General features: G+C 45.6%; 1 protein-coding gene across 1 annotated transcript; it reads right to left on the minus strand.

Annotated features, from left to right (window-relative positions):
- Positions 1 to 7,132: 7,132 nt before the first annotated feature.
- Positions 7,133 to 23,227, minus strand: LOC146179745 (uncharacterized). Its single transcript, XM_084580269.1, has 2 exons — positions 22,571 to 23,227; positions 7,133 to 7,204 (listed from the first exon to the last, which is right to left on the minus strand). Exons 1-2 carry the CDS (start codon positions 23,225 to 23,227, stop codon positions 7,133 to 7,135), a joined length of 729 nt encoding a protein of 242 aa, XP_084436395.1.
- Between the last annotated feature and the right edge of the window lie 1,684 nt (positions 23,228 to 24,911).

Here is a 24,911-nt window from a genome sequence, read left to right on the forward strand (position 1 = left end):
CCATTAGCTCCCAACTCGCTTTATTCGTAGCTGCAATGAATTTATTCTGTAACCCTAGAGCAAGACATTTGCAGAAAGATCATCATGCAATACTCGTTCAAATTTTGTAAATTTTAGAGAACATTGTTTTTGCATATGCTTCTGTGTTCGGGAAACAGAGCAGGCTTGCTTACAGTGCAGGAGGGGTGGGCTGAAAGACAAAAGGAAATTATTAGTGCAGCTGCTCATTCAGGCGTGCATTCCTTGTGCATTTATTACTCTTATATATGTGCACCTTTGCCTGCATGCTTGCCAGGGCTCTCCCCATAATGGGTGGCAGTGATCTTGCCGCCTACCTCTCAGGGGGACTGCCCTTTTCTAACTACCTGCTCACAACCAACTCACCTCCTGGGCTTCAAATTTGTCATACTCAAGGACGATTTTCTGTGTTTGATGTTACCAGTGACGCCATTTAAGATACGCAGTGTGCATCATTGGTCCATTAGTTTCATTTCGGGATGTTGTCATCCCTTATATTCCTTACTCATATTTCTTTTTCTACATCCCCTTGCAACTGCCAAACGAAATAAGACGTATAAAACTGCCAAACTCCCGCAGTCTCTGAATGCTATGTCAACAACAAAAAAGCTTTTGGATGTCTTAATAAAAGTAGAAATGATCACCCGATGTTTGTTTTGACTGTCATATCTAGTCAGGCGGTTTAGAGAACTGCCACATGACCAAGCAAATTGCAACTGTAAGTGCAGTGAGGAGTCATGCGTTAGAGCAAGCATATGGATCTTGTGTTGCTTATCTGCTTAACTCCAAAAATCCTCCTTTGTCAGACAAGATATTTTTTTAGAAAACTGGATGAGCCAGAAGAAAGCAGATTGGATTCTTAGCAGCGTTGTTACTTGTTACACGTGCGTTCCACCCCTGTATACATGAACTCGGCAGAATTGCGTCGAGTACGTCTGTCGAGTGAAAAATCAGTTGTGAGGTTCATGTATACACAGTCGGGTCGAGTAAAATAGGCGGCGGAGCGGGTCGCGTTAACTCGATTTCAGCGGGTAGTTAAATCGCTTGACCCGGTTATCTAAAGGCATGTAGACGCAGTCCAGTCAGGGAGTCTAGTTATGCATGTAGACGCTGTCCAGTCAGGGAGTATAGTTATGGGGAATTCTGGGATAGGAAAAAGCCTCTGGAGCGGCGACGAGCGTCACTCGAAATGAATGCTTTTTAGCGCTCATCAACGATAAAAAATAATCGAAGCTCTCGATAGTAAAAGTCAATGGGATCAAATATGAGTAAGAACTTGCACAATAACTTCGAATCTCGATGCTACGCTCTGCTACGATACTTACTCACTAGAAAGCGAGTTCATGTAGACATCAGCCATGTCGAGAATGATGACCTTGCTTACCCAACGCTGATTCAACCCGGTGCTGTCGAGTCCATGTACTCAAGGCTTATTGTACTTGTAATTTCTGGTGAACTCTCAGTTCGTGTATTGCACATTAAATTTCAGCGATATGTGTGCTTTTTGCGTCTGTGCTGTTTTGTTCTGCAAACAATACTATTTCTCCAGACACAGTCTTATTTTTAATTTGAGTACAAAATATTGTCCATTTTTTGAAAAAAAAAAATTTGTGAGGTTGTTAAGAAATTTTGATTTTGAAATATATTCACAAAATATCAACATTTTATAGATACTGAAATATAAAATGTGTGCGAAACAACTTTTCAGTTCAGGATTAAACTGGTTTTTCAAGGAACATGTGATAGGGTGAAAGTGAAAAATCACTATCATGCTAGATGTATCGTTTTTTTATGATCCCAAAGTCACATCATGCATTGTATTTTAAGGTGTGCTTAAGCAATGAAATAATATATGGCCTCAGATATTCAGGCAGATTACTATTCTCTATACCAATAACTACTATGAATTGGTTTGAAGAAATCAGATGCCCGAGCACCACACCTGGTACCTGGACATAAAATCACCCAGGTATGCCTAACTGAATATAATCTTGCACGTGGAAGGTTGTCGATGGTATGGCCATATGATTAGCTGTGATAGAGGGAAAATGCATACCTGGTAGGCTGCTAGCTGATAAGGAAGTATGGTATCATGTACTCAGATCTAGCATAACATTTTCGTGCCTATGCAAAGTAAATTCTAGTACTTGCTCAATTGCTCATTGCAGGCTGACTGTAATAATTTTAGCTAAACAAGCATGCTGTATGATTACTAGAACTTCTTGTTGGGCTTGTTCGTGTTTATTTATTATAAACTGAAGGCGCCAAAACAATGCACGCACACAAGAAAAGAACGGGACAGAGTTCCACTCACAACTGATTTATTGTGCAGAACAAAGTACATATATATCTCACTGCCGGTACATACGCAAGGAACACATTCAGCTACACCACATTCAGCATCTTGTAGTTTAAGATAAGCTATGTTCAAGAAATGATTTCTCAGAGAAAGAGGCTATGGTATGAGGCACGGGCTTCTTGAACATATCTTAAACTACATGACGCTGAATGGGTTCCTTGCGCATATGCCGGCAGTGAGATATATATGTACTTTATTCTGCACAATAAATCAGTTGTGAATGGCGCTCTGTCCCGTTCTTCTTTCCTTGTTCGGGTGCATGTTGTTCTGGTGTCTTTAATTTATAATGAGCACTGTATGAAATCTATTCCTTGGTACATTACAAGTAAGGCAATTGTTTATAGTAGGATGCAGCAAGCAATAAAGCTGTGAAAACTAAAAAGCTGGAACTTGAAATCTTGAACGGTTATCTTGAGAATATTATATGCGTGCGCAGCCTAGAGAATATCTGCGATGTACACATCTCTCTCAATTAGCTGATTGAAGATAGCTTGATTGATTCTGTCAGGGCAATTATTTCTTCATTCCGGCCGCAGTAATGTATGCGTGCCTGTAACTGGTGTACTCCAGAAAAATATTCTTTAATGTGTTCTTTAATATCCAGTTTTGCATGCTTAGTAATCCATATTGTCTATTGCAGGAATGTTTAAGAATATTTTAAAAATTGAAAGTTGTGGAGCCTGAACCGTCATATTTTTTGGAACTGTAATTCTATATGAACACTAAGCATCCACCTGAAGTTATCGGTTTGCCGGAAGCAGGTTTTTTCTTCCAAATATCTTTCTTTTGTATCTGGAATGGATATTATTTTGCATATATGTTTATTATCCCTACGTTATAAGATGCTGCATGCCCTTGCAGGCCCAGCAACTTGTCGCAAAGTGCTCTAAAAGAAGAATGCGTGGCAATAGGCCTTCAATATATACAGTAGAACCCCTTTATAGTAAAGCCACTGAGGCCAGCGAAAATATTTACTATATTGTGGTCTGTACTGTATCAGTGGTCTGAGATGACATGGTCCTGAAAGCGCTGTCTAGTAGTTAAATAGGCACTTACTGAACACTTCTTGTTGCTTAATGAAAAAAAAAACCTAAATACCTTCCATCTCGCTTTTATCATCTCTTTGTGTGATTTTTTCATTATAAAATTTCTCTACATCTTGTGGAAGTACCTCTGAAGCATGAAGACGTGATTACGAATGCAACCAAGTTCGATTTCATCTAAAAACTAAAGCCTTGCATGAACATGGTGTCTCTTTTTGCTCTTTCTGTCTTTTAAAAGGCAATAAATGATAAATTCGCATGGCACTCAAGTGCTGTAAGACCTTGCTCGCTGCACCTCCACTTTCTGCCACCACTGCCTCATGATTTGTACTGCAGATTGCAGTGAATGTTGACCGATTTCTTTCCCTTCCCTATTTCGTGCGGCACGTTTACTCCTTTACTTTCTGAATGGAACACGCCGCCTCCTTGCTATGTTTGTAGACAGCTTTACTTTTTTCTTCGCGCTGCGCGCTTTCCCTCACGGCTCCAAGCCTTCTGTAAAGTAGGCGTCTTCTGACTGCTGCTACGGCTAGTAGTAAAGCCACCTAAACGAACACTCGGGGTTATTGTTCTGTTTTCAAATACGAAGTCTTGGCCTCGCGACTCTAGGTATTGCGCGGGAGTCGTCGCCATGGCCAGAAGCACTTTAACCAATTTTTACCAAAAACATATTTGCTATAAAGGGGAAAAATGTACAGTTGCCTATGGAAGATGAACTGGGACTTCAGTTTCACTTTACTATATCAAAGGGTTTACTATAGCGGGGTTCTGTATTTTGTACTCAATCGTATAGAGCACCCGGACTTCAAATATGTGTTTGAATAAGTGTTGAGAAGGTGAGTTTAAATCTTATGGTGATATATGCTTGTCTTCTGTGCAGATGTCATTTGTAATACCCACGGGCCAATCTCCTCAACAAACTGTTCCTGAATGGTTGTTTCCTGCGGGGTGCCCAGCTTACTACCTGGGCCATGCGCTTCCCCGGCCCCCTCAACCTCATCACTTGATCCATTGACCCTTAACTGCCAACTATCATGCTCAACACAGTCCACTGCCATTTTCCATCCATGGTGGACACTGCCCTGGAATGCACCCATGTTCAGCCTCCTATTCCTGCAGCACCTCTTGCACTACAAGGCTATAGTGCATCAACCCTGCTCAACATGTCCAGCCCCTTCCATCATGAGCAATGCACACTGCACCCCATCACCTCTACCTGCACTACCTGGTCATGTGCTGCTTAGTGCCCTGTTTCCAATTACACCTACTAGCCTCTCCCATATTAGCCCTGTACCGAATGCCTCCTGCACTGCATTTTGGCCCTCTGATGTCCTTGTGGCATGTACATGTATATGAGCTCTCAATAAAATGTTTTCGGGAAATATTTTGCTTGCCTCATTTAATTGCATGGTTTTTATGGCTTCTTAGGGAGATGACATGCAAGGTGGTATTGGGAAATGACTGCATAAGAAAGCCACAATTGTCAGAGTGACAGTTAAGCAAATGGCAGCAGTAAGGGCAAAGGTGAAATAACTGAATGGCTAAAGGTGGCTTAGCAGTGCCAGTGCCACGTGTGCCGATGAATACTTGTTGCATGCCAATAAATACCAATATGTGATACTAGCGGCACGGCCGGTTTATTGCCAATGCGAAATGGGCCAATGAATACTAGTGGCATGCCAATACGTGACAGAAGGGGCACGGCCAGCTGATAGCCTATGTTGGCAGTGCCAGGACAGCTGCAATGTTGGCATATAAACCGGACCAATATATAAAAATGTAGCAATTTCTCAAAATACCACTGTTACGCCAATGTTGGTACCAATTTTTGTCGACGTTGGGCCGGGGTTGGTGCGATGTTGGTGTGCTGCCTGGGTGCTGTTCGATATAGCCATCCTTATGAAATGGCAATGCCAATACTGCTGATATGTAAGGTATGCCAGTGTATATATGACATTGGCGGGCCATTGTAACAGAGCTCACATTATTCTCCAGCATATGTCGAATATTGGCCAACATCAGTGGACTGATGGCTAATGCTGTTCGTTATAGCCATCCTTATCTCATGGCAACGCCAACACCGGTGATACGCCGGATATCCAGGCCCATCATTGCCATCCTCGTATAGTGGTACCACCGATATTGCCAGGCATCGAATATGACGGGCCAATGTTGTTATCATTATAAATAGGTACGAACAATATTGGTTACCAATAGAATCCTCAGGGCCAGTGTTGGACGTGTTATAGAATGGCACGACCAATACCAGCCATAAGATGGCAGCGCTGGGCCAACATAGGGCTGATCTCTGCCAACTCACTGACAACATTGGCCCGGGCTCTTGTGCTGCCTGGGATATTGCAGCCATGGCATCACAGACACACTTCCGGTAGCTGCGAAAGTCGTCTGCTCATGCGCTGCTCGAACTATGTGCGGGCTGTTGCTACACAGCTCGCCGCCCTTATCGGTTAGGCGGCCATTGCCCATCAGGTACAACAACCGAAGCGACACAGTGATCGGCGGAACGAAGCTGCATTTACAAATAGCTTATTTATATAACGTGGTTTCAGGAGTACCGGAGTGTCGTCCGACGAGGCGTCAACAGCACGGTCAAGCACCGCACGATGGCAGCACCTCCTCGACCGCCGTAAACACCGCCGCTGTGGCCCCTCCTCCCGCATACCGTTCGCGAACAACATGGCGGATCGTTAGCACCGATGTCCGAAATAAAGCGTGCTAAAATTTGTTGGCGTCTGGAATACTGAGCCGAATATCAAGTATGAAGCCTTCGTGAGGATCGCTGACCAGCAGCAAATTGCTGGTAAGAGTGATAGCCGTGATACAAGCAAGTTTCTGCTCAAGCCAGCGGCCGCTGGTGCATTTCGGCTCATTCGATCTGCTCGTATGTACTAGTTCTGCGATTAATGGGTCGCCAGAGTTAATACTATAACTATTTTACTATGGCAGGATTCACATAGGGCAGTTTCATAAGTAGGCGATTTATGACAGCGTTGATCATGTCCAAAGCGCCGACCACCGCGGCTTCGAAGCGAAACAATTCAGGCAAACAACGACTAGGGACGGTCACTCACGGCGCCGTCGTTCGCCGCGCTCGCGCGCCCCACCCCCGCGGTAATTGTTTTATTTATTTATTTATTTATTAGTGATACTATCAGTCCGGTCAGGACCAAGATAGGAGCGATACAGGGTACAGATTACAAAGGCGGAACACGACAAACAAAACACCAGCACCATCCAGTCGGTGCCAAGTTTTAACATATCAAAAATGGAACTGACCTCTAAGCAACAAATAAAAATGCGCAAAAATATCACTGCAACGAAACAGAAAACAATGTGAAAACACCATGCCCAACACAAATCCAAGGCGCATTATATCAAGCACTATACCAACAATCACGAACTCCGGCAGAGAACACATCCACATCCGATGCGAGCACCACATTCTCTGGCAGTCTGTTCCATTCTCTCGCTGCGGACAGGAAGAAGGAATGCTTGTAGCAGTGCTTAGAAAACTTTTGTTCTTTTACGTGTCTGCAATGTTTACCCCGAGTGATACGTGAAGTAGTTTCGCTTATGTAGTGCTGCTTATCGATATGTACCATGTTGTTCATAATCTTATAGAAAAGAATGAGTCTTTTTTGTTTCCGGCGACATTGAAGAGGGCGCAAGTTCGCTAAAGTGTAAAGTCGGGTTACCTGATCTTGTCTTCGGAAGCGAGAATAGATAAAGCGAAGTGCACGTCGCTGCACTCGCTCCAGTTCAGCTGCAAGTGTTTGAGTGTAGGGATCCCAAACCTCACACGCATATTCCATTATCGGGCGTACGAGCATCTTATATGCCGTAAGTTCAGTATCCTGTGTAGCATGCTTAAGTGACCGCCTAAAGAATCCTAATCTTTTATTTGCTTTAGCAACAACGTTATGTACGTGAGTGTTCCAACGCAGGTCTGAAGTAATTGTCACTCCCAGGTATGTATATTCTGTTACTCGATTAAGTTTGTTTTCTTGTAATGAGTAGTCAAATTCGAGTGGCTGATGTTTGTGTGTGATTGTCATACATACTGTTTTACTGGGGTTTAAAGACATTTGCCACTTTCTACACCATTCGCTAATGTTGAGCAGGTAACCATTAAGCTTAACTTGATCTTCAACTGAATTAACATTAGTATAAATAATGCAATCGTCTGCAAATAATCTGGCCTTGATTTCTGAATCTTCAATGAGGTCGTTTATGTAAACAAGAAACAATAACGGTCCGAGTACCGAGCCCTGTGGCACTCCCGATGTCACGTCACACACTTGGGATGCGCTCCCGTCAATACTTACAAATTGCCTGCGGCCCACAAGAAAACTTTCCAGCCAACGAACTATATTTGAGTTTTTGAGTACTGATTGAAATTTGCTTAAAAGTTTTCTATGATTTACCTGATCGAAGGCTTTCCTAAAGTCTAGGAATATTATGTCAATTTGCCCTTTCTGGTCAATGATTTCGCTAAAATCATGCAAAGTTTCTATTAATTGTGTAACCGTTGACATGCCCTGTCGAAAACCATGCTGACACCTATTCAAGAATTCAATATCTGTTAAGTATTGTCGAATGTGCTTTGAGACAATGTGCTCTAGAAGCTTACAACAGGTTGACGTTAGTGCGATGGGACGATAATTACTGACCGTTTTTGAAACACCAGTCTTGAGAATAGGAACTATTTTGCTAGTTTTCCAATCATCGGGAACCGTGCTTGTTGATAGTGACTTCCTAAACACTAGTACGAGGTATCTAGCTGACCATTCTGCGTATCGCTTCAAAAACAGATTAGGAATATCATCAGGGCCCATTGATTTTGATGTTTTTAGGCTCAACAATGAATTCAGTACGCCTTCTATCGATAAGCTTATGTCGCCAATTGCGCGTGTTTCAGCAGCGAACCTAGTATCCGCTGGCTTGTTATCGTCTTCACTGAAAACACTTGCGAAGTATCTATTGAAAAGATCGCACATTTCAGTCTTTTCACTTATAGGTCCGCTCTCTGAGCTTATCTCCGCGACTTTTTTCTTCGGTACTGCCAAGTGTCTCCAAAACTTTTGAGGTGATTCTCGTAGAAATTTTTCCAATGTAACGTTATAAAACTTAAATTTAGATTCCTTTATGTGTGACCTCATATTACTACTTAGAGCTAGCATGTCACTCAACGCAGCCGGATCGAGTGTGCGTCGGTACTTTTTCCTACGCCTGCCGATTTTTCTTTTTAGTTGAATAATGTTCCTTGTTATCCACGGACTGCACGCACGTTTCTTTTTTGTGACCAGTGGCACATAACGAGTTATGCACCTATGGACTAAAGATTTGAATTCTAACCATAGTTCATTAACAGTCACTGATTCGTAACGTACATCAGCCTGCTCGCGGCATCCCGTGCTGCAAGCGTTGCGAACTCGTGTACTTTCATAGCTAAGGCCGCGCATTTTTTGACGTTCTGCTCAGCAACAAGCCATTCAAACGATACTGCAGGCAAGACAAGGATTCAGTACGCAGTCGCTGCGCTGTCAGCCGTAATCAAGACGTCGGGCAGCACCATACTCTATACATCGATCTTTAAGCGTGATACAGTGGGCAAATGAATAACTTTGTGAAGCAGACCCGCTCTTATGTTTCACGCATTCGGGCGCCGGCGAGTAGCCTCCGTCAACAGATGCCGCCATAGCCTCGGTTAAAGGGGCCCACAAACACCTCCCGAGCATTGCTCGCAAACTATCTCTGTCGCTAGGTTATGCTGCGATACACATCTGAACGTAATAAAACACGTCTACGCGCAGCACAGGTCCCGCAATCCTATTCGAAAGTTGGCGCTCTCTTTCCTTCCACTTTTGCCGTCCCTCGCCTCCTCCGTGCAACGCGTCTACGTACACGCGTTTTCGAATGACTATTGGTCTGCTTCTTTGCGACGTCACGCATCCATAAAACTACCACTCAGGCCAAAATAATTGTAATACGCTCAACTTTTAGTTATCAGGAAAAAAATTAGAATGTTTTGTAGACAGAAACATTTTTTTAAAGCTTTTTTTCTTGCACTTCCGGTGTCACGCGGGCACCGCGGTAACCACAGTAAGCACGGCGCGGTCGCGCGCGGCGTGGCGCGGCGACTGACCTCGTTTCTGTTCCCTGCGGGGCGCTTTCTGCCTGCGTATGCTTTCGTTTCTTGTGTGTCCCATGTGAAATGGACTTCGAAATTGGCTTACCGGTCTCCAGCATTAGGTTGGTGACTTAAATGCCGTGCTCCAGTGCACCGCGCCGTACGTAGTGCAGCAAAATTTTGGAGGCAACCGCTCCGTTCCCGTGTCCACCAAACCAAAATATGCACCTCGGATCGAGTCAAGGCGACAACATACGCTGGTAAGTAATGTGTTTACTAGCCTGAATATAGCGCACAGATAAACTACGGTTTCACGGGTGCAATGAGTTAGTCATTGTTGTGATGTATCCATACTATGGCGGCTTTTAAAATCCTACCGCTTAAACTGCTGACTTGATTGCATCAAACTTGTTTTGTCACGTAGTAGGTTTGTAGCATATGAACGTTTGTCTTACAGCAAATTAGCTAAGACAACTGTTCCTACCTGGCTCGGCCGTGCGCGATGCGTGAACCCGTGGTATCATGTGCCGGCGTTGGCAGCTTTCGGCCCCCGATACTGGCGCAGATTGCGGGTTCGCATTGTACGCAGCAGCAACTAATTAAGCCCCCTTACCTAACCTACTGCGAGCAAAAAAAAGTTACCGCAATATCAAAGCTCCGTGTGCAGTTTCGCCACAAACTACTGAGCGGTTAGGCCGGATAGATACAAGACGCCGCGGTAAACACGTATTACCATTCGCATGGTGTATCTGCCCTTTGCAAGGTTTCACATGACGTGCAGTGATGATTAGGCACCGAAGAAACAAAGAAAACAACTTTATTTCGAGACAAGGCCTACAGCATTTCTCTAGATAAGTCCTAGAGCATATTCCATTATGTCCTGAGGCAGTACACAATTGACTTATTAAAAAAAAACTTCTCTCCGCAGCGAAGCGTTGTGCTTTCTTAGTCGCTCAGCAGTATAAATTACCGCTAAGAACACAGTATTATATCGCGCACATAATAATAATAAGCGCATTACACTGTTGTCTTGTACACTGTGGACCTTAACGGATGCGGAACAGCGAGCCTGTGAAAAGAGAGATGTGATATGGTCACTTGTGAAGTCGGCTCACTTTAATTACTTCCATTTACTTCCAGTTCGACCTCAAGAAGCTGAACAACTCTGATCCGCATAATAATTCGCTCTCTAGCTTTACACATACCCTGAACCCACAGTTGCTCTGTCTTTCCTACTTTTAGTTTTAGGCGGCAGATTAGATGAAATACTTGAAGGGCCTGCGAGCGGTCGCACACCATGTGGAGTTGCCGCGATAAGCAAACAGCAACGTGTTTTGTGTGCACGTTTGCTTGGCCGCAGCCAGAAGCGAAACACAGAGACATGGGTACAAGACTGTACTCACTAGGACAACAAAAGTAATATGAAACTGCGCTCCAGTTATTGTTAGTCGCAGAAAACATACTGAAACAATTGTTTTGGCTCCAGCGGCCAATGCTGTGCCTCGCCGATGCCAGTCTGTTGAGAATTTGGGTTAAGTATACTGACAGTTGTGCTGTGCAATTGAATAATCATGATGAAGCACAAATCTGTGCCTGTGTGCAGCAATTAGTTCTTCTTTTGACGGTCTTTCATAGGCATCAGTCATAAGGTGGCGCTCTGAAGCTGTGTCTCTGTGTGGAGCCCTGAGACCGTTTCTCTGCATCCTGGGGGAGCCTCTGGACATACACTGCGTGAAATAGTAATCGTGATTACAACAGTTCACTTAGTTTTTTGTGTAATAACATAAGTAAAACAAAGTTTTAACTTACAAAAAGTATGCTCAGTTTTCACTGGAGCGGCACTGAAATGTCCTTTTCTTGATTTTGCCATTTTCACTTTCCAGCCGTCCTCTCCTTTTTTTCTGTGCCTGGAGCTTAGAGGAATTTTCATCGAAGTGAATAACAGCCAAATGTGACCTAAAAAGAATGTAAATACCAATGAATTTCTCATACTTTGGAAAAAAAGGTGTTTCTTGTTGCTTACTATACAAAATTATGCCAAGTACTAATTATGCCAAATTTTGCTGCTATAAGAATCCATTATGCATTATATTCACATCACAGCAGCAGATATTGCTTCTGTTTTATCTTCTATAACCAGCGACTTTATATCAAATTAAGAATGTGATGCAATGATCTTCAAGCAGCAAAAGGAATGTATGACATGGGCTATACAACTTCATATCGTGGATCACCCGTGTTCTCCCTGCTGTTGTATTCTAGCGATCATCATTAGTCCAAGTGATCAAGTGAACCTTGAGCATTCATTCAGTTTCAATGCATTAGATTCGGGACATTCGAGATGGTTCTAGAGGGGTCGGAAACTTGCGCTGATAACTTCCAGTTCTTGAAAAACTACCTTTGTCTTGGGACTGCACTAAGATGAGGAGCACAAAAGAGAGACGAGGTGTTTTTCCAGCCAGCCCTCCACGCTTGCCCTCAACTTTGTGTCATTGCAGTGTCTCAGCTCATGTCATTTCTGTCTGTATGTATTCCTGGTGCACTGTTCTTTGTCTCATCCCATCTGCCTATTCATATATATAGGCAATGACTTTCAATTAGGACCCTTGGTGGCATGTGTAGTACGTCTATAGCCTCCTGTCTCACTTTTTTCATGGAAGGGGATTACAGAATGGCTAGTGCTACCATTCTACCAAATATATTTTTACCATATTATATGAAGCATCCTTGAATATCAGAAGTGTGCACTGCAGTCTCCTCCAAATGTATGATAACTACCTTTGAAATGGAAGTGTTCCAAGTTTTGAAAAGAAAGACACAAGATAAGTTCAGCTAATTTTACAGCAGTGTATTTACTAACAGGATGGAAGGATTGTGGCAGCTGGCTCATAAGGTGCATTGAGTGCCTACTCTATGCAGAAGTTGGGATTGAGTTACGTGGTGGGCACTTTTTTTTTGGCAGATGTCAGAGTCGACAACTGTGAATCGCAATTGTAGGGTCGCATTTTACCTGGCCTGATAACATGAGAGCTCCAGATCAAGCACTGCACTAAGGAGACTGAAGCCAAGCCCAACTTCCATAAAAAGAAGGCACCAAATGCGTCCAGTAACACAGCAGCTTCCCCCTCCTTACATTAAAAAAAAACAAAAAATAAATACCTTTGAAGTCTTTTTCTCTAAACCTCAGCACTAGACCATGAGAAAGACTGTTTTGAGGTCCTTGAAATAGGTCAGAAAGCAATTTTTCAGCCCTTCAGGGCTATTCCATAGCACGACCTAAAAGCGATCCGCTTAGATGCAAGTTCCAATGAGCTGCTTAGCAAGTTGAAGAATCAAAAGCAGCAAAAAGAAATGGAGCAAATGATATGAACTTCTGTTTTTCTTTTTCGCACTGCGTTCTATTTCCTATGGTCTCTGTTCCTTTTATAATGACAATATTATGTACATACATTAAAAGCTTCATGCAAGGACTTATTGTTTGCACATGCCATGCAGAAAAGTTGGACTACATAGTCACACTGGAGTGAAAAATAATGTCTTAGTCTTCTCTTTCATTCAACAAACCTTACTTGCATCCCACCATCCGAGTATGATATTGATTTGGGAGCACACTTGATGACAAAGTTGTGAAAAGATTCAAGGGAAGATGTTTTCGCTTTGGGAGACAGTTGTCAAGTGTCAATCAAAAACCGGGAGTTCTTCAGAATGGAGTTCAGCTTCTTGAAAGCACATGAATCTGTTAAAAATATATACATAAAAAAATATATAAATATTTGGTTGATGAGTTGCAGTGTGTGTGTGTGTTCTAGTCAATCGTAGGTGCTGAACCTGCTTACAGCTGCTACATTGCAGCTGAAAACAGTTTTAGCATCATATTCTTAAAAAGATCCCAGGTCTTGTACTACTAAATCACGGTGAAAATAAATCAACGAGATGTTGTCGAGCAAACATGCTACACTTTGTCTTCTTTAAAATTGTCAGTATGGGACAGTATGGAAAATCCCATTGTATTTGTGTTCCTTACTAGCATGTATAACCAAGTTGCCTCAGTATTAAAATATCTTCCAGTCTCAGCACTCACATTTACATTATTTTGTTTCTTCACTTCATTAGGGGTTTCTTTCTTGACTATGTCATATGTGAACTTGCTGTTATGTGCGGATGTGTAAAGTTTCTTCCGTGAAGTTCTATTTGCATTACCTATCTCTTAAATTTATCATTGGTAGACAAATGCCACAAGTGTGAGCCGCGCACCTTCCAGACAACATCAAAGTGAAAACTTTACAAAAAAACGATACAAAACAGATTACCTCTGCTCATCCATTGCCTGTTTGCAAGGAGCTAATGCAGGCATTCGCTGTATGGTCTATCATGGCCATCACGCTTATCGCATATGTGGTTCAACAGGCTGTACTACATGCTGATGATCAGGTACCATTACCCTGGCCCAGGGCAGCAACATAGACGTGTGATTGTCTGGATCCATGGTTCTATTGCTTCACAGCCCTTTGACCTGCTCACAGCTTCCAACTTCTTAAATGCAGTCTAGAATATTGTTATTACCATGTATTCGCCCTAATTATTAAAGCAAGCGACTGCGTGCATCTTTAGCAATGCGCCAAGCATCAAAGTAGTGCTGTATGGGCGATTTGCTGCTCTTGCAATATGTCCAGATAGCTGGGTGGCGGTCTGTAGATAGATGAAATTAAAAACTCGAACATAATAATATATGTTGAAGAATCCGCCGCTAAACCCCGACGATGATAGTATACGGCTTATATGGATGCATTGGTGCGTGGGGTCGACTAGCATAACAATAAAAAATAATAAAATCCCATCGTAAACTCGCCACTGGTTTATTTTGAGCAGTGTAGTTCACAGTGATCATGACAAATCTTGCTATATGCATGCCACAACGCCGAGCAAGATCGCCTGAGTTAAAAAAAAAGATCCACACTGTACTGTGATAACGCGTCTAAAGCTAGTATTATCACAATCTTTTCATTTTACACTTACCGGCAGAATTGGAAGAAACAGCGTTGGTACCGCTCCTTCACGCAGACTCAGTGTTGTTGGGATCCCCAAATCGCGAACCACATATCTGGGTAAAGCAAACGTAGATAAACGCTGTCTTCACCGATGCTGGCTGTCCGATGGTCTGTAGCCATTGTTTCCGGAGGTTGGCGTTTTGAAGCACTTGATGCAGAATTTTTTTTACCTGCCGTACTAGCAATACATTCGCAGCCAGGGGCTGCACACTGTAACAACCTCCCGCTCATGTCCCGTCAACAACAACAATTCAGCACTTCGATAACTGCCTTCGCGAACTCAAGAGAGTGACCAGTCTAGCCCAGAACTGTTCTGCATCCGTCGTGCACACGATGTAACACAAAATTTGGAGGACGCTTAAGCTTCGCCTTCAAGAGTGGAACGCGATAGCGTTATTACATCGCAGGGGACCCTTTCCCAGCAGAAGCGCTACGGCGCAGCGATCACGTCAGAGACGTCCGGCATCAGAGGAGCCGCGTCGCCTGAACACCACTGGTCGAGTGACGCACGCTGGATGTTGGAAGGGGAGAGAGCCAGAAAACTTATTAAACGCAAGGGTATTGGGGCATCCTCGCACCGGTACCCGCGCGGCCCGAAGGGGAGAAGCGGGTGAGCGAAGATAGTGATCTAAAGAAAGGAAATACGCTTGATTTTACAACCCGTGAGGGTGCACGGCGAAATGTCAGGGGCTAGTGGCGCGCCACGGGTCGGGGCAGCGCCGCACATGGAAGTTGCTTTTTATTTATGAAGTGCACCTACGGCCAACGCCGCCGACGACACCGGCTTTTCTGCGACACGAGCTCCTTAACGCTACCGCGTTAAAATCGAAGGTGAGGTCAACGCCAGGGATGTATAGCGTGGCAACAAAACTTGCGAGTTGGGCCGAAGGACGATGACGATGAATCAGACGACAAGATTTCCCCGGCGGCGCGTCGGCAAGCAAGCGCGACAAAACGGAAGTTGCGGCGTGCGGCGCTAAGCAAAAAAAGTAAAAGTGCAGATGCGTCAGTTCTGACGTGTCAGTGGGCGAGGCCTTGGATGAGGGCCAGCCTTTGCGTGCGCTAAAAAGTTGAAAAGAGGAGGAAAGCCGCGAAGGCGCAGATATTCAAAATTTGATTGCAAATAACTCTGCTTCCAAATGCCGCATTTAAAACATTTTTGGGAGAAGGTTATCTTACATCGACATTCTTTCACATACTAGGCATAGGGAAACTGTATCGCTAAGGCTGTTTTGGGCCGAGGTCGCCAAGCTCGGTTTATTATAACCGCGGTTAGTGGTGTAACCATGGTTTGGTCTGCCGTGTAACATGGGCTAACCACGGGTTCGCAGTTATACTAACCGTCGCTGCGCGAACTGGCGAACTCCTCAGGAGTGAGCGAGCGAGGACGGGATGACGCGAGTACGCCTGCAAGCGAGCGAGCAGTCGTGACCTCGATCAATCCTAGACGTGACCAAATCACTATTAAATAAACCAAAACAAACAATCTCTACAGTTCGAAGGGTACCCATACCTTCTGAATTGTGGAGGTTTGATAGCAGCGCAAATAAAGAGCCCACGGACATATCATTTTGAAAAGCACTTTATTGCGCATGCATAGAGGAAGACCTCGGAGAAATGTTCATATATTTTGCTGTCAGATAATATATGTTGCCTAGGCAATAGCCCTCTGGATGTTATGGATTATATGATTACTCATAGCGCTTTGTAAGGTCACCCCACGTGAATACGAGTGAAGCATGTCCGTAGCTGTGAATTGCGGGCTTTGTCGACCGACAAATTGAACTTTAGGATTGAGGCAAAAACACGAAGTCTTAAATTCAACTAATTGGTTCCATGGCTAAGGTGGTATAGTAGGGCAGGAAAATTTAGAAGATTGTTATTTTGTGATACAAAAATAAGGACGAACAATGTTTTACTTACTGACAAATTATTGTTAGGCTGTGAAAAAATTCTAAATCATTTCTTTAAATGGCCTTGGCTTCCTATTCCTGTTATTCGTATGCCGCAATACACCAAATATTTCGAATATAAAAGGAAAAAGTAGTGGTAGGTTGGAAAGAAACATCCATTATTGTTATGAACTGATATTTATCATATAGTCACTCACTCTGTAACCGCATTTATTTTAGCTATATCAACGTGGAGAACATGCATTTGCCTCAACTTGTCCTTTCTAGCTGTACCCATGTATTAGTTAACATTGTACTTATTTTAACTTACAATTGCCACTCCGAATCCCTGTATTAATATTCGGTGCTAACAATATTGTCTCGCAGTTATAAAAATTGCAATTGATACTATTATAAGCACGCTCAATAGAAAAAATTATTTTGTTTTATTTCTTGTACTCACTCTTAGCTGGCCCTCATAAAGGGACCATGGTCTGCATTTTCCATTTGCGTCAGTATCGTTCCCATCGAAATCAGCAATAGCTGCTGTACCAGAAATAGATACAATTTGAGGTAAAAGGTTGTTCAGCCGCATTGTAAATTCCTGTAAGACAATAAATACAGATCATAATTACTTTTTCGCTATATCTAGGAGCTATCCCCTGCGAGGAAATGTATTTAAATAGGTGATTTTAACCTCAACTTCAAATCCAGGGTTAGTGATTTCTGCACTTTGCTTTACCAAAAGGTAATAGCGTGCCTGGGCTAAGGATTTCTTTCTTGTCACTGGTATTATACACATTGTTTCTCCCACGAGGAGCAAAAAATATAGGTCTCTATGTTCGGTGACTATTTATTTCATCTCAACAGATACAGCAACTGCAGATAGGCCGCCATAAATGCTGTGGAGCTTAACGAAAACCTCTGTTTCTCTGCAGTCGTCAGACGTGTAGCCATATCACTACTTAAAATGTGATAAAGAACAAAGCCATAATAACAAAATTAAAGATTAACAATTTACAACAGGCTAGCACTATGTATAATGAAATGAAGGATTATACATAATCATATATATGGGTTGAACACCATGCGGAAAAAAACCGATGTCATAATTGCAAATGCATGCAAACCACAACACTAGTTTAGAGCGTCCATTCAAATTTAAAACATATTATCCAACAAGAGTAACTTGTGATACCAGCAACGTTGTTTACATACTCGAGTGTGGCGATTGCGTAATGGAATATATAGGCCAATAAGACAATTCCTTCCGACGCAGGTGTAACAATCACAGCTCACATGCTCAACTTCTCCCCAACCTCCCTATTTCAAGACACTTACGCGAGAAAGGCCAAGTGACTGATTGATTACATTATTACAAAGTGGCTAAAGAGCTGGGCAAGCGCAGTTCTTTAGATGTTTCATCGAAGTCTTTGTTAGCACAGTGCATTTTTTCAATCATGTCTAATTACCAACTCAGCCAACTTTCTACCTTACTTCCACTGATGTTGTTACGCGGTCGCGCATGCTGTCTACCGGCTCTGCCCGACAGGCTTGTCACTTAGCAAGCACGCAGTAACGAACAAAACAAGTGTCGCACCGGAATATTCTACTCTGCTTAGGCTTGCATGCTTCTCGCAGTCTCCAGGCTTTCTACAGCTCCTACGTTCTTTCTTCCTATCCATATTCAATATTTTGTTGTAGAAGACCTTGACCTGGGCGATACGTCGTCAACAGTCAATAAAACGTTCTGCGATCAGTCGTGAGACGTGTCAGCACACGTACGAGCGTCGAAGCGAGCTTTGTTGTCGTTTTCTTTCCTGCCCGTCACGCGCGTTGAACATCCTTGTCGTCGTTCTCTTCAGTAATAGGCGCTGAACATATCAGAGCCCAATACTTGTTTTACAACTTCCCCCGGGCGAAAGACGCCATCCTGGCGGCTCATGGCGATGTGACGATGGCCGGATCGTAGTAAGGTTTCAGGCGGTTACTGTGTACTATTTCACGATTTCGGCGACGGTGGTCAGTGGATGGCGTAAGGGGTTTGATGAGGTAGTTGACGGGAGATGTTTGCTTGACAATACGGTAGGGGCCCTGACACTTGCTCAGAAGTTTGGATGAAAGGCCGGGACTGGAGGAAGGCACCCATAGCCAGACCAAAGAGTCTGTACGGCAAGTAGGAAGAAGTTCAGATTGATCTCGGGTGGTTTTCTGCTGTTGCTGGGCGTGAGAAGTGAAGGACCGGGCAAGCTGGCGGCATTCTTCGGCATACGTTGCAGCTTGTGAAACAGTCGTGAATTCGGAAGAATCCGGTCGGTAAGGGAGAATGGTGTCCATGGTACAAGAGGGCTCACGACCGTACAGGAGGAAGTATGGTGAGAAACCGGTAGTTGTTTGTGTGGCAGAGTTATAAGCGAATGTGACGAATGGAAGAACGCGGTCCCAGTTGGAGTGGTCTGAAGCGACATACATTGCTAGCATGTCGCCCATGGTGCGGTTAAAACGCTCAACCATTCTATTTGTTTGCGGATGGTACGCGGAGGTGGCGCGGTGAACGATTTTTCGTTCTCTAAGAACAGCTTCGACAACTTCAGAAAGTAAAGCGGGGCCTCTTGGGAGCCCCGTGGCGAAGAATTATGTGATGGAGGATGACGGAGGCAATGTCTTGGGCTGTAGCAGATGTCAAAGGCGCCGTTTCGACGTAGCGTGTGAGATGATCGATTGCAACGATGATCCAGCGATTGCCTGTTGATGTGCTAGGAAGCGGGCCGTATAGGTCTATTCCAACACACTCAAAGGGCTGAGCTGGGCAGGTCAGCGGCTGCAGAGGAGCGGCGGGTTGGCGAGGTGGGTGTTTTCGGCATTGACACTCTTGGCAGGACTGGACGAACCGACGAACATAACGGTACATCCCACTCCAGTAGTACCGCTGTCGCAGGCGAATGAAGGTTTTCAATAAGCCGGCGTGGGCACACTGGGGATCGTCGTCGTATTGGGAGCAAATCACTGAGCGTAGATGGGTCGGAATTACAAGCAGCCACTGTCTATCATCTGGAAGGTAATTCCTACGGTAGAGGAGCTCGTCTCTGATGGCGAAGTGGTGAGACTGGCGAAGGAGAGTGCGGCAAGGAGGTCGTGAAGCGCGGCCAGATAAAAAATTAAGGAGTGAGGCGATCCATGCGTCTTTACGTTGCTCGGAAGTCATATCGGTGGGCATGTCGGTGTGATGTAGAACGGATATAGCAGGCGTGGCTTCAGACGGCAAGGGAGAACGTGAGGGAGCATCAGCATCAGCATGTTTACGGCCAGAACGATAGATGACGTTAATGTCGTATTCTTGGAGCCTCAGAGCCCAACGGGCCAGTCGACCAGAAGGATCTTTCAAAGAAGACCGCCAGCAGAGGGAGTGATGATCGGTGACGACATCAAAAGAACGGCCATACAAGTAGGGGCGAAATTTTTCTATTGCCCAGAGAATAGCGAGACACTCTTTCTCGGTGACGGAATAGTTTGCTTCAACTTTTGTTAGGGTCCGACTTGCGTAAGCGAAAACGTACTCATCAAAGCCAGACTTCCGCTGAGCGAGTACTGCGCCGAGGCCGACGCCGCTGGCATCAGTGTGGATTTCCGTGGGAGAAGAAGGGTCGAAATGACGCAGGATTGGCGGAATCGTCAGAAGGTGGCGGAGTGTTGCGAAGGCATCATCACAGTGCGGAGACCAGGCTGAAAGATCGTGGCTGGACAGAAGCTCGGTGAGAGGGTTGATGATTGTGGCGAAATTTCGAACGAAGCGGCGGAAGTACGACCAGAGGCCGACGAAGCTGCGGAGTTCTTTCACATTAGTTGGCTTGGGAAATTCTGCCACAGCGCGTAATTTTGTCGGATCGGGAAGAACGCCATCCTTGGAGACGACATGTCCGAGTATGGTTAGCTGCCATGCTCCGAAACGGCACTTCTTTAAATTTAATTGGAGGCCAGCGTCGGTCAGGCATCGCAGAACTATCTCAAGGCGCTGGAGGTGAGATGGGAAATCTGGGGAAAAGATGACAACGTCGTCAAGGTAACAAAGGCAAGTGTGCCATTTGAGCCCTCTGAGTAGGTTGTCCATCATGCGTTCGAACGTGGCAGGGGCATTGCACAGTCCGAATGGCATGACATTAAACTCATAGAGCCCATCGGGTGTGACGAAAGCGATTTTTGGGCGATCGGCCTCTGCCATCGGCACCTGCTAGTAGCCGGAACGCAGGTCTACTGAGGAAAAGAACTCGACTCCCTGCAGGCAGTCAAGGGCGTCGTCGATACGAGGGAGAGGATAAACATCCGTGCGCGTGATCTTGTTCAGTCGGCGGTAATCTATACAGAATCGGATGGAACCGTCTTTTTTCTTGACCAGGACGACCGGAGACGCCCAAGGGCTGTGCGACAGCTGGATTACGTTGCGCTGGAGCATGTCGGTCACCTGTTCGTCAATAATGCGGCGCTCGGCGGCTGAAACATGGTACGGACGCTGGCGCAAAGGGGAATGGATGCCGGTATCAATACGGTGAGTAACGGTAGTTGTGCGCCCCAACGAATGTTGCTGGGAGTCGAACGAAGCCGCGAAACGTTGCAGGATGGCGACAAGCTGGGCTCGTTGTAAGGACGTCAGGCCAGCGTCGATGGACCGGTGGAAAACTTCGAGGGATGATGGAGTGGCGACAAGAATAGGTATTATGGCGCTGATGTGAAGGCTGGCGATGGTATCGCCAAAGGGATAGGTGGGCGTGGAATCGAGCAAAGCAACACTACCCAGTGACTGGCCACAAAGTAAAGCGGTATGGCAGTGGCTCGGGTTACAAACAAAAATAGCACTTGAGTTGCGAAAAATTGTCAGCACAGCATGGGGCAGCAACACGGAGTTTTGGTCAATGCATCGTAACGAAGGTGTGCAGATATCAGTGGCGTCGGAAAGAGCAGCACAATAAGGAGGCACAAGCACTGAGGAGAAAGGCGGAACAACGGTGTCCTCTGCGACGTGCACGGTAGCTGCAGCATCAGCGGGTGTGTCGAAAAAAGTGTCACTGAGGGTGATAACTCAAGTTGAGCACGGGCGCAGTGTATTATGGCATTATGATTGGAGAGGAAGTCCCAACCAAGGATAACGTCGTGTGATGAGCCGGCGAGGACAAGGAATTCTATTGTGTATTGAACGTCGTCGATAACAATGCGGGCGGTGCAGGCGGCTAATGGTCGAATGTCCTGAGCGCTGGCTGTGCGAAGAGAAATCGCAGGAAGCGGCGTCATCACCTTTTTGAGTTTGCGACAGAGGGCGTAATCAATAACAGAAACGGCTGCGCCAGTGTCTACAAGTGCTTTGAGAGGAACTCCCTCGATGAATATGGTAATAATGTTGGCTGGTGCGTGAACAGGTTTTGAGTTTGTCCCTGATGGCGCAGTTCTTGCCTCCGGAACTGCGGCCGTTAGTTTTCCGTGTTAACAGCTGATTCGCGGCGAAGCATCGGAGAACGGGAACGACGGCCAGGAGAAGGCGAGCGGTGGGGGCGGCGATCGTAACTTGAAGAGGACTGCGGAGGAGGCTCAGGGAACACAGGCGAGGTGGACGGAGGAAGATTGTACATTGGCTCACGTGTATAGTCGTAGGGACGAGGGCCACGATTGCGGCACAAACGAGCCACATGGCCGGCGACTCCACAGGCGTAGCAGATAGGTCGGTTGTCTTGTGTACGCTAGGGGTTGGAAGCGCGTAGCTGTGGTCGACGGCGGAGAACCGGACGATCAGGGGGGATTGTAGGTTGCTCATTTTGCTGGCGTCCCTGAGGCTCGTATAGGAGGGGAGGCCGGCTGTACACAGGGGCGACAGGGGGTGGTGGCCGCACCAAAACATCAGCGTACGTGAGAGGAACCGCCACCAACGGCTGCTGAGGAGGTGAAGGCAGAACCTCAGCGACCTGCTCTTGTATGACACGCTGAAGAGTGGGAGTGAGCGGCGGCGCAGGCGCAGGTGCTAGCGGGCAAGTGAAGGTGGACAAGGAAAGCCGGCGTGCGACTTCCTCGCGAACGAATTGTTGAATGTGCTGAATTAGCGACTGCTGGTCCTGGGCACCGTCCCCGGAGAGAGCCAAGCTGGAAAGAGTGGCCTGCTGAAGGCCAGCACGTCGTGTGGAAAGCCGCCTCTTGCGCAGCTCATTGAAGCTTTGGCAGAGGTTTATAACGTCGGACATAGTTTGGGGGTTTTTGACGACGAGCATCTGGAAGGCGTCATCGTCAACGCCTTCCATAATGTGTCCGATCTTCTCGGCGTCGCTCATGGTAGGGTTTACGCGCTTGCAGAGGTCTACGGCATCTTCTATGAAACTGGCGAAGTTTTCGCCGGTTTGTTGTGCCCGACTTCGCAAGCGTTGCTCGGCGCGAAGCTTACGTATAGCGGGACGGCCAAAAACTTTGGTCAGGCTGGCCTTGAGAGCCGTCCAGGTAGAAATGTCACTCTCATGGTTGCGAAACCATAGATTGGCAACGTCGCTCAAATAGAAAATGACGTTTGTGAGCTTCACGGTGTCATCCCACTTGTTGTACGCACTTATGCGTTCATACGACGCCAACCAGTCTTCTACATCCGTGTCATCGGTGCCGCTGAAGATGGCTGGGTCGCGCTGACGCGCTGCACCGGGACAGATCACAGGCGATGGGGTTGGCGATTGGCTGGCGGTCTCAGGCATCGCGGAAGTGGTAGGCAAAGCTAGGCTGCGAAGCTCCAGGTTGAGGGGATTGCTGGCACCTCCACCACTTGTTCTATTGTCAACAGACAATAGAACGTTCTGCGATCAGTCGTGAGACGGGTCAGCACACGTACGAGCGTCGAAGCGAGCTTCGTTGTCGTTTTCTTTCCTGCCCGTCACGCGCGTTGAACATGCTTGTCGTCGTTCTCTTCAGCAATACGCGCTGAACATATCAGAGCCCAATACTTGTTTTACAATTTACTTTTTAGTGTTTACTTTTGTTCTCCTTTAGCTTGCCCAAACATTGTATAATGAAAAAACGCAGCTAAGAGAAACTACTCTTGCAAAAGATAGGTCCCCCGATCGAAACTTCGAGTCCAATCAAAATGCTTCTTTTAGTGAAGCATACACTTCGCTGTATGATTTTTAAGCGGCAAAGTATGTTATGTTCTCGCGTCCTATCTTCTTCAATGGCCGCTATTAACGCTTCAATCAACAGCCTATGAAAAATTCTACTCAACGCGCCAAAATGGGCTCTAATTGGCGAGTCCCAGACGAAGCATCTCTACAACCACTTTTACGCATCAGGCCTATCCGCTCCGGCCTTTATTTCGGATCCAACCTGGAGCCGAAACAAATGACGTAATAAACCTCCTGGTCTTCGTGCGTCCAAGTATGTGTGGACTTATTCTTCATTTGGCATTAAAGACCTTACCTGTGCAAGTGTTAAAGGGACCCTGCAGCGGTTTTTAAATGTGCCAATACTATAGATTTTTGAAGTAGATTACTTATCGACCATGTCTGTGAAGTTATTTTTTCGAATATGCATGAAACACCTGCGCAATTGCCGACTTAAAGCGCGTATTACAAATTTCGCTCCTCCCGCAAAACTGCTACAGAGGAGGAAAGCGGAGAGAGAAACGAAGCTTCTCCGTCCGTCGTGACGTCACTTTGAGGAGCCGGAGGCATTCAGAGCCAAAGGAGGGAGCTTTCGGCGTGGGCTGTTCTTCGTCTTGCGTGGGTCGCAGACGTACAAAACACGTCAAGTTAGTGTTGTGCACCTGATACAATATAGCTCTACGCGACGATGTAGCCTTCCAGTGAGTGCGTCAAAATTTCGCGGCGCAATGCGGTGCTGCTGAGAAGAAAAGTAAATTCAAGCCGGCCAAAGGAAACATTCGAATCGAAGCATTTTCGTGACTGTGACTACCTGCAGTTTGTTGCTTATGCGATTTCTATACGGCTTTGTCAAAAAGGAATCGCTGAACAATGACGCGATTCCTTCTATTTGCTTATACAAAAGATTCGGGCCAGCCACCATTTTCTAGAACCGCAGTTATTAAAGGAAGGAAAGGGAGAGATGGCTTGTACCTCGTAGTTTCATTGCTTTCTGGCTATTCAGGCCTCATTTGTACGTGAAGCGTTGCGGTTAGCGTTTATTGCGATCCCTTCATGGAGTGCAATCTCGCGATGGGACGGACAGACAACATCGGCGCGCGGCTGTATTCGCGTGTGTTGTTATCTTTTGTTGCGCAAAAGCTCCCCGAAACGGCTTCTGTGCTAAACGTGGGGAATTCATCAGCAGCACGTGCTGATGATCTTTGCGAACAAGCAGATTAATAAAAGCCCACTGTTGTGTCCTAGCTAGGTTGTGAAGGCTTTGTGTTCACTGCAGTGTATTCGT

This window comes from Amblyomma maculatum, chromosome 9 (genome assembly GCF_055883805.1).
Source record: "Amblyomma maculatum isolate TAMU_Amacu chromosome 9, ASM5588380v1, whole genome shotgun sequence".
NCBI classification, from domain to species: domain Eukaryota; kingdom Metazoa; phylum Arthropoda; class Arachnida; order Ixodida; family Ixodidae; genus Amblyomma; species Amblyomma maculatum.

Bases quoted from the DNA above. Each gene is read 5' to 3' on its own strand.
- LOC146179745 (XM_084580269.1), bottom strand. From the start codon at position 23,227: ATGCCTGAGACCGCCAGCCAATCGCCAACCCCATCGCCTGTGATCTGT. The intron at 7,205-22,570 runs GTTCGCGAGGAA...AAACACTTGCAG, and splicing joins TTCAGCACATTCAACAATTC to CTGAACTGGAGCGAGTGCAG.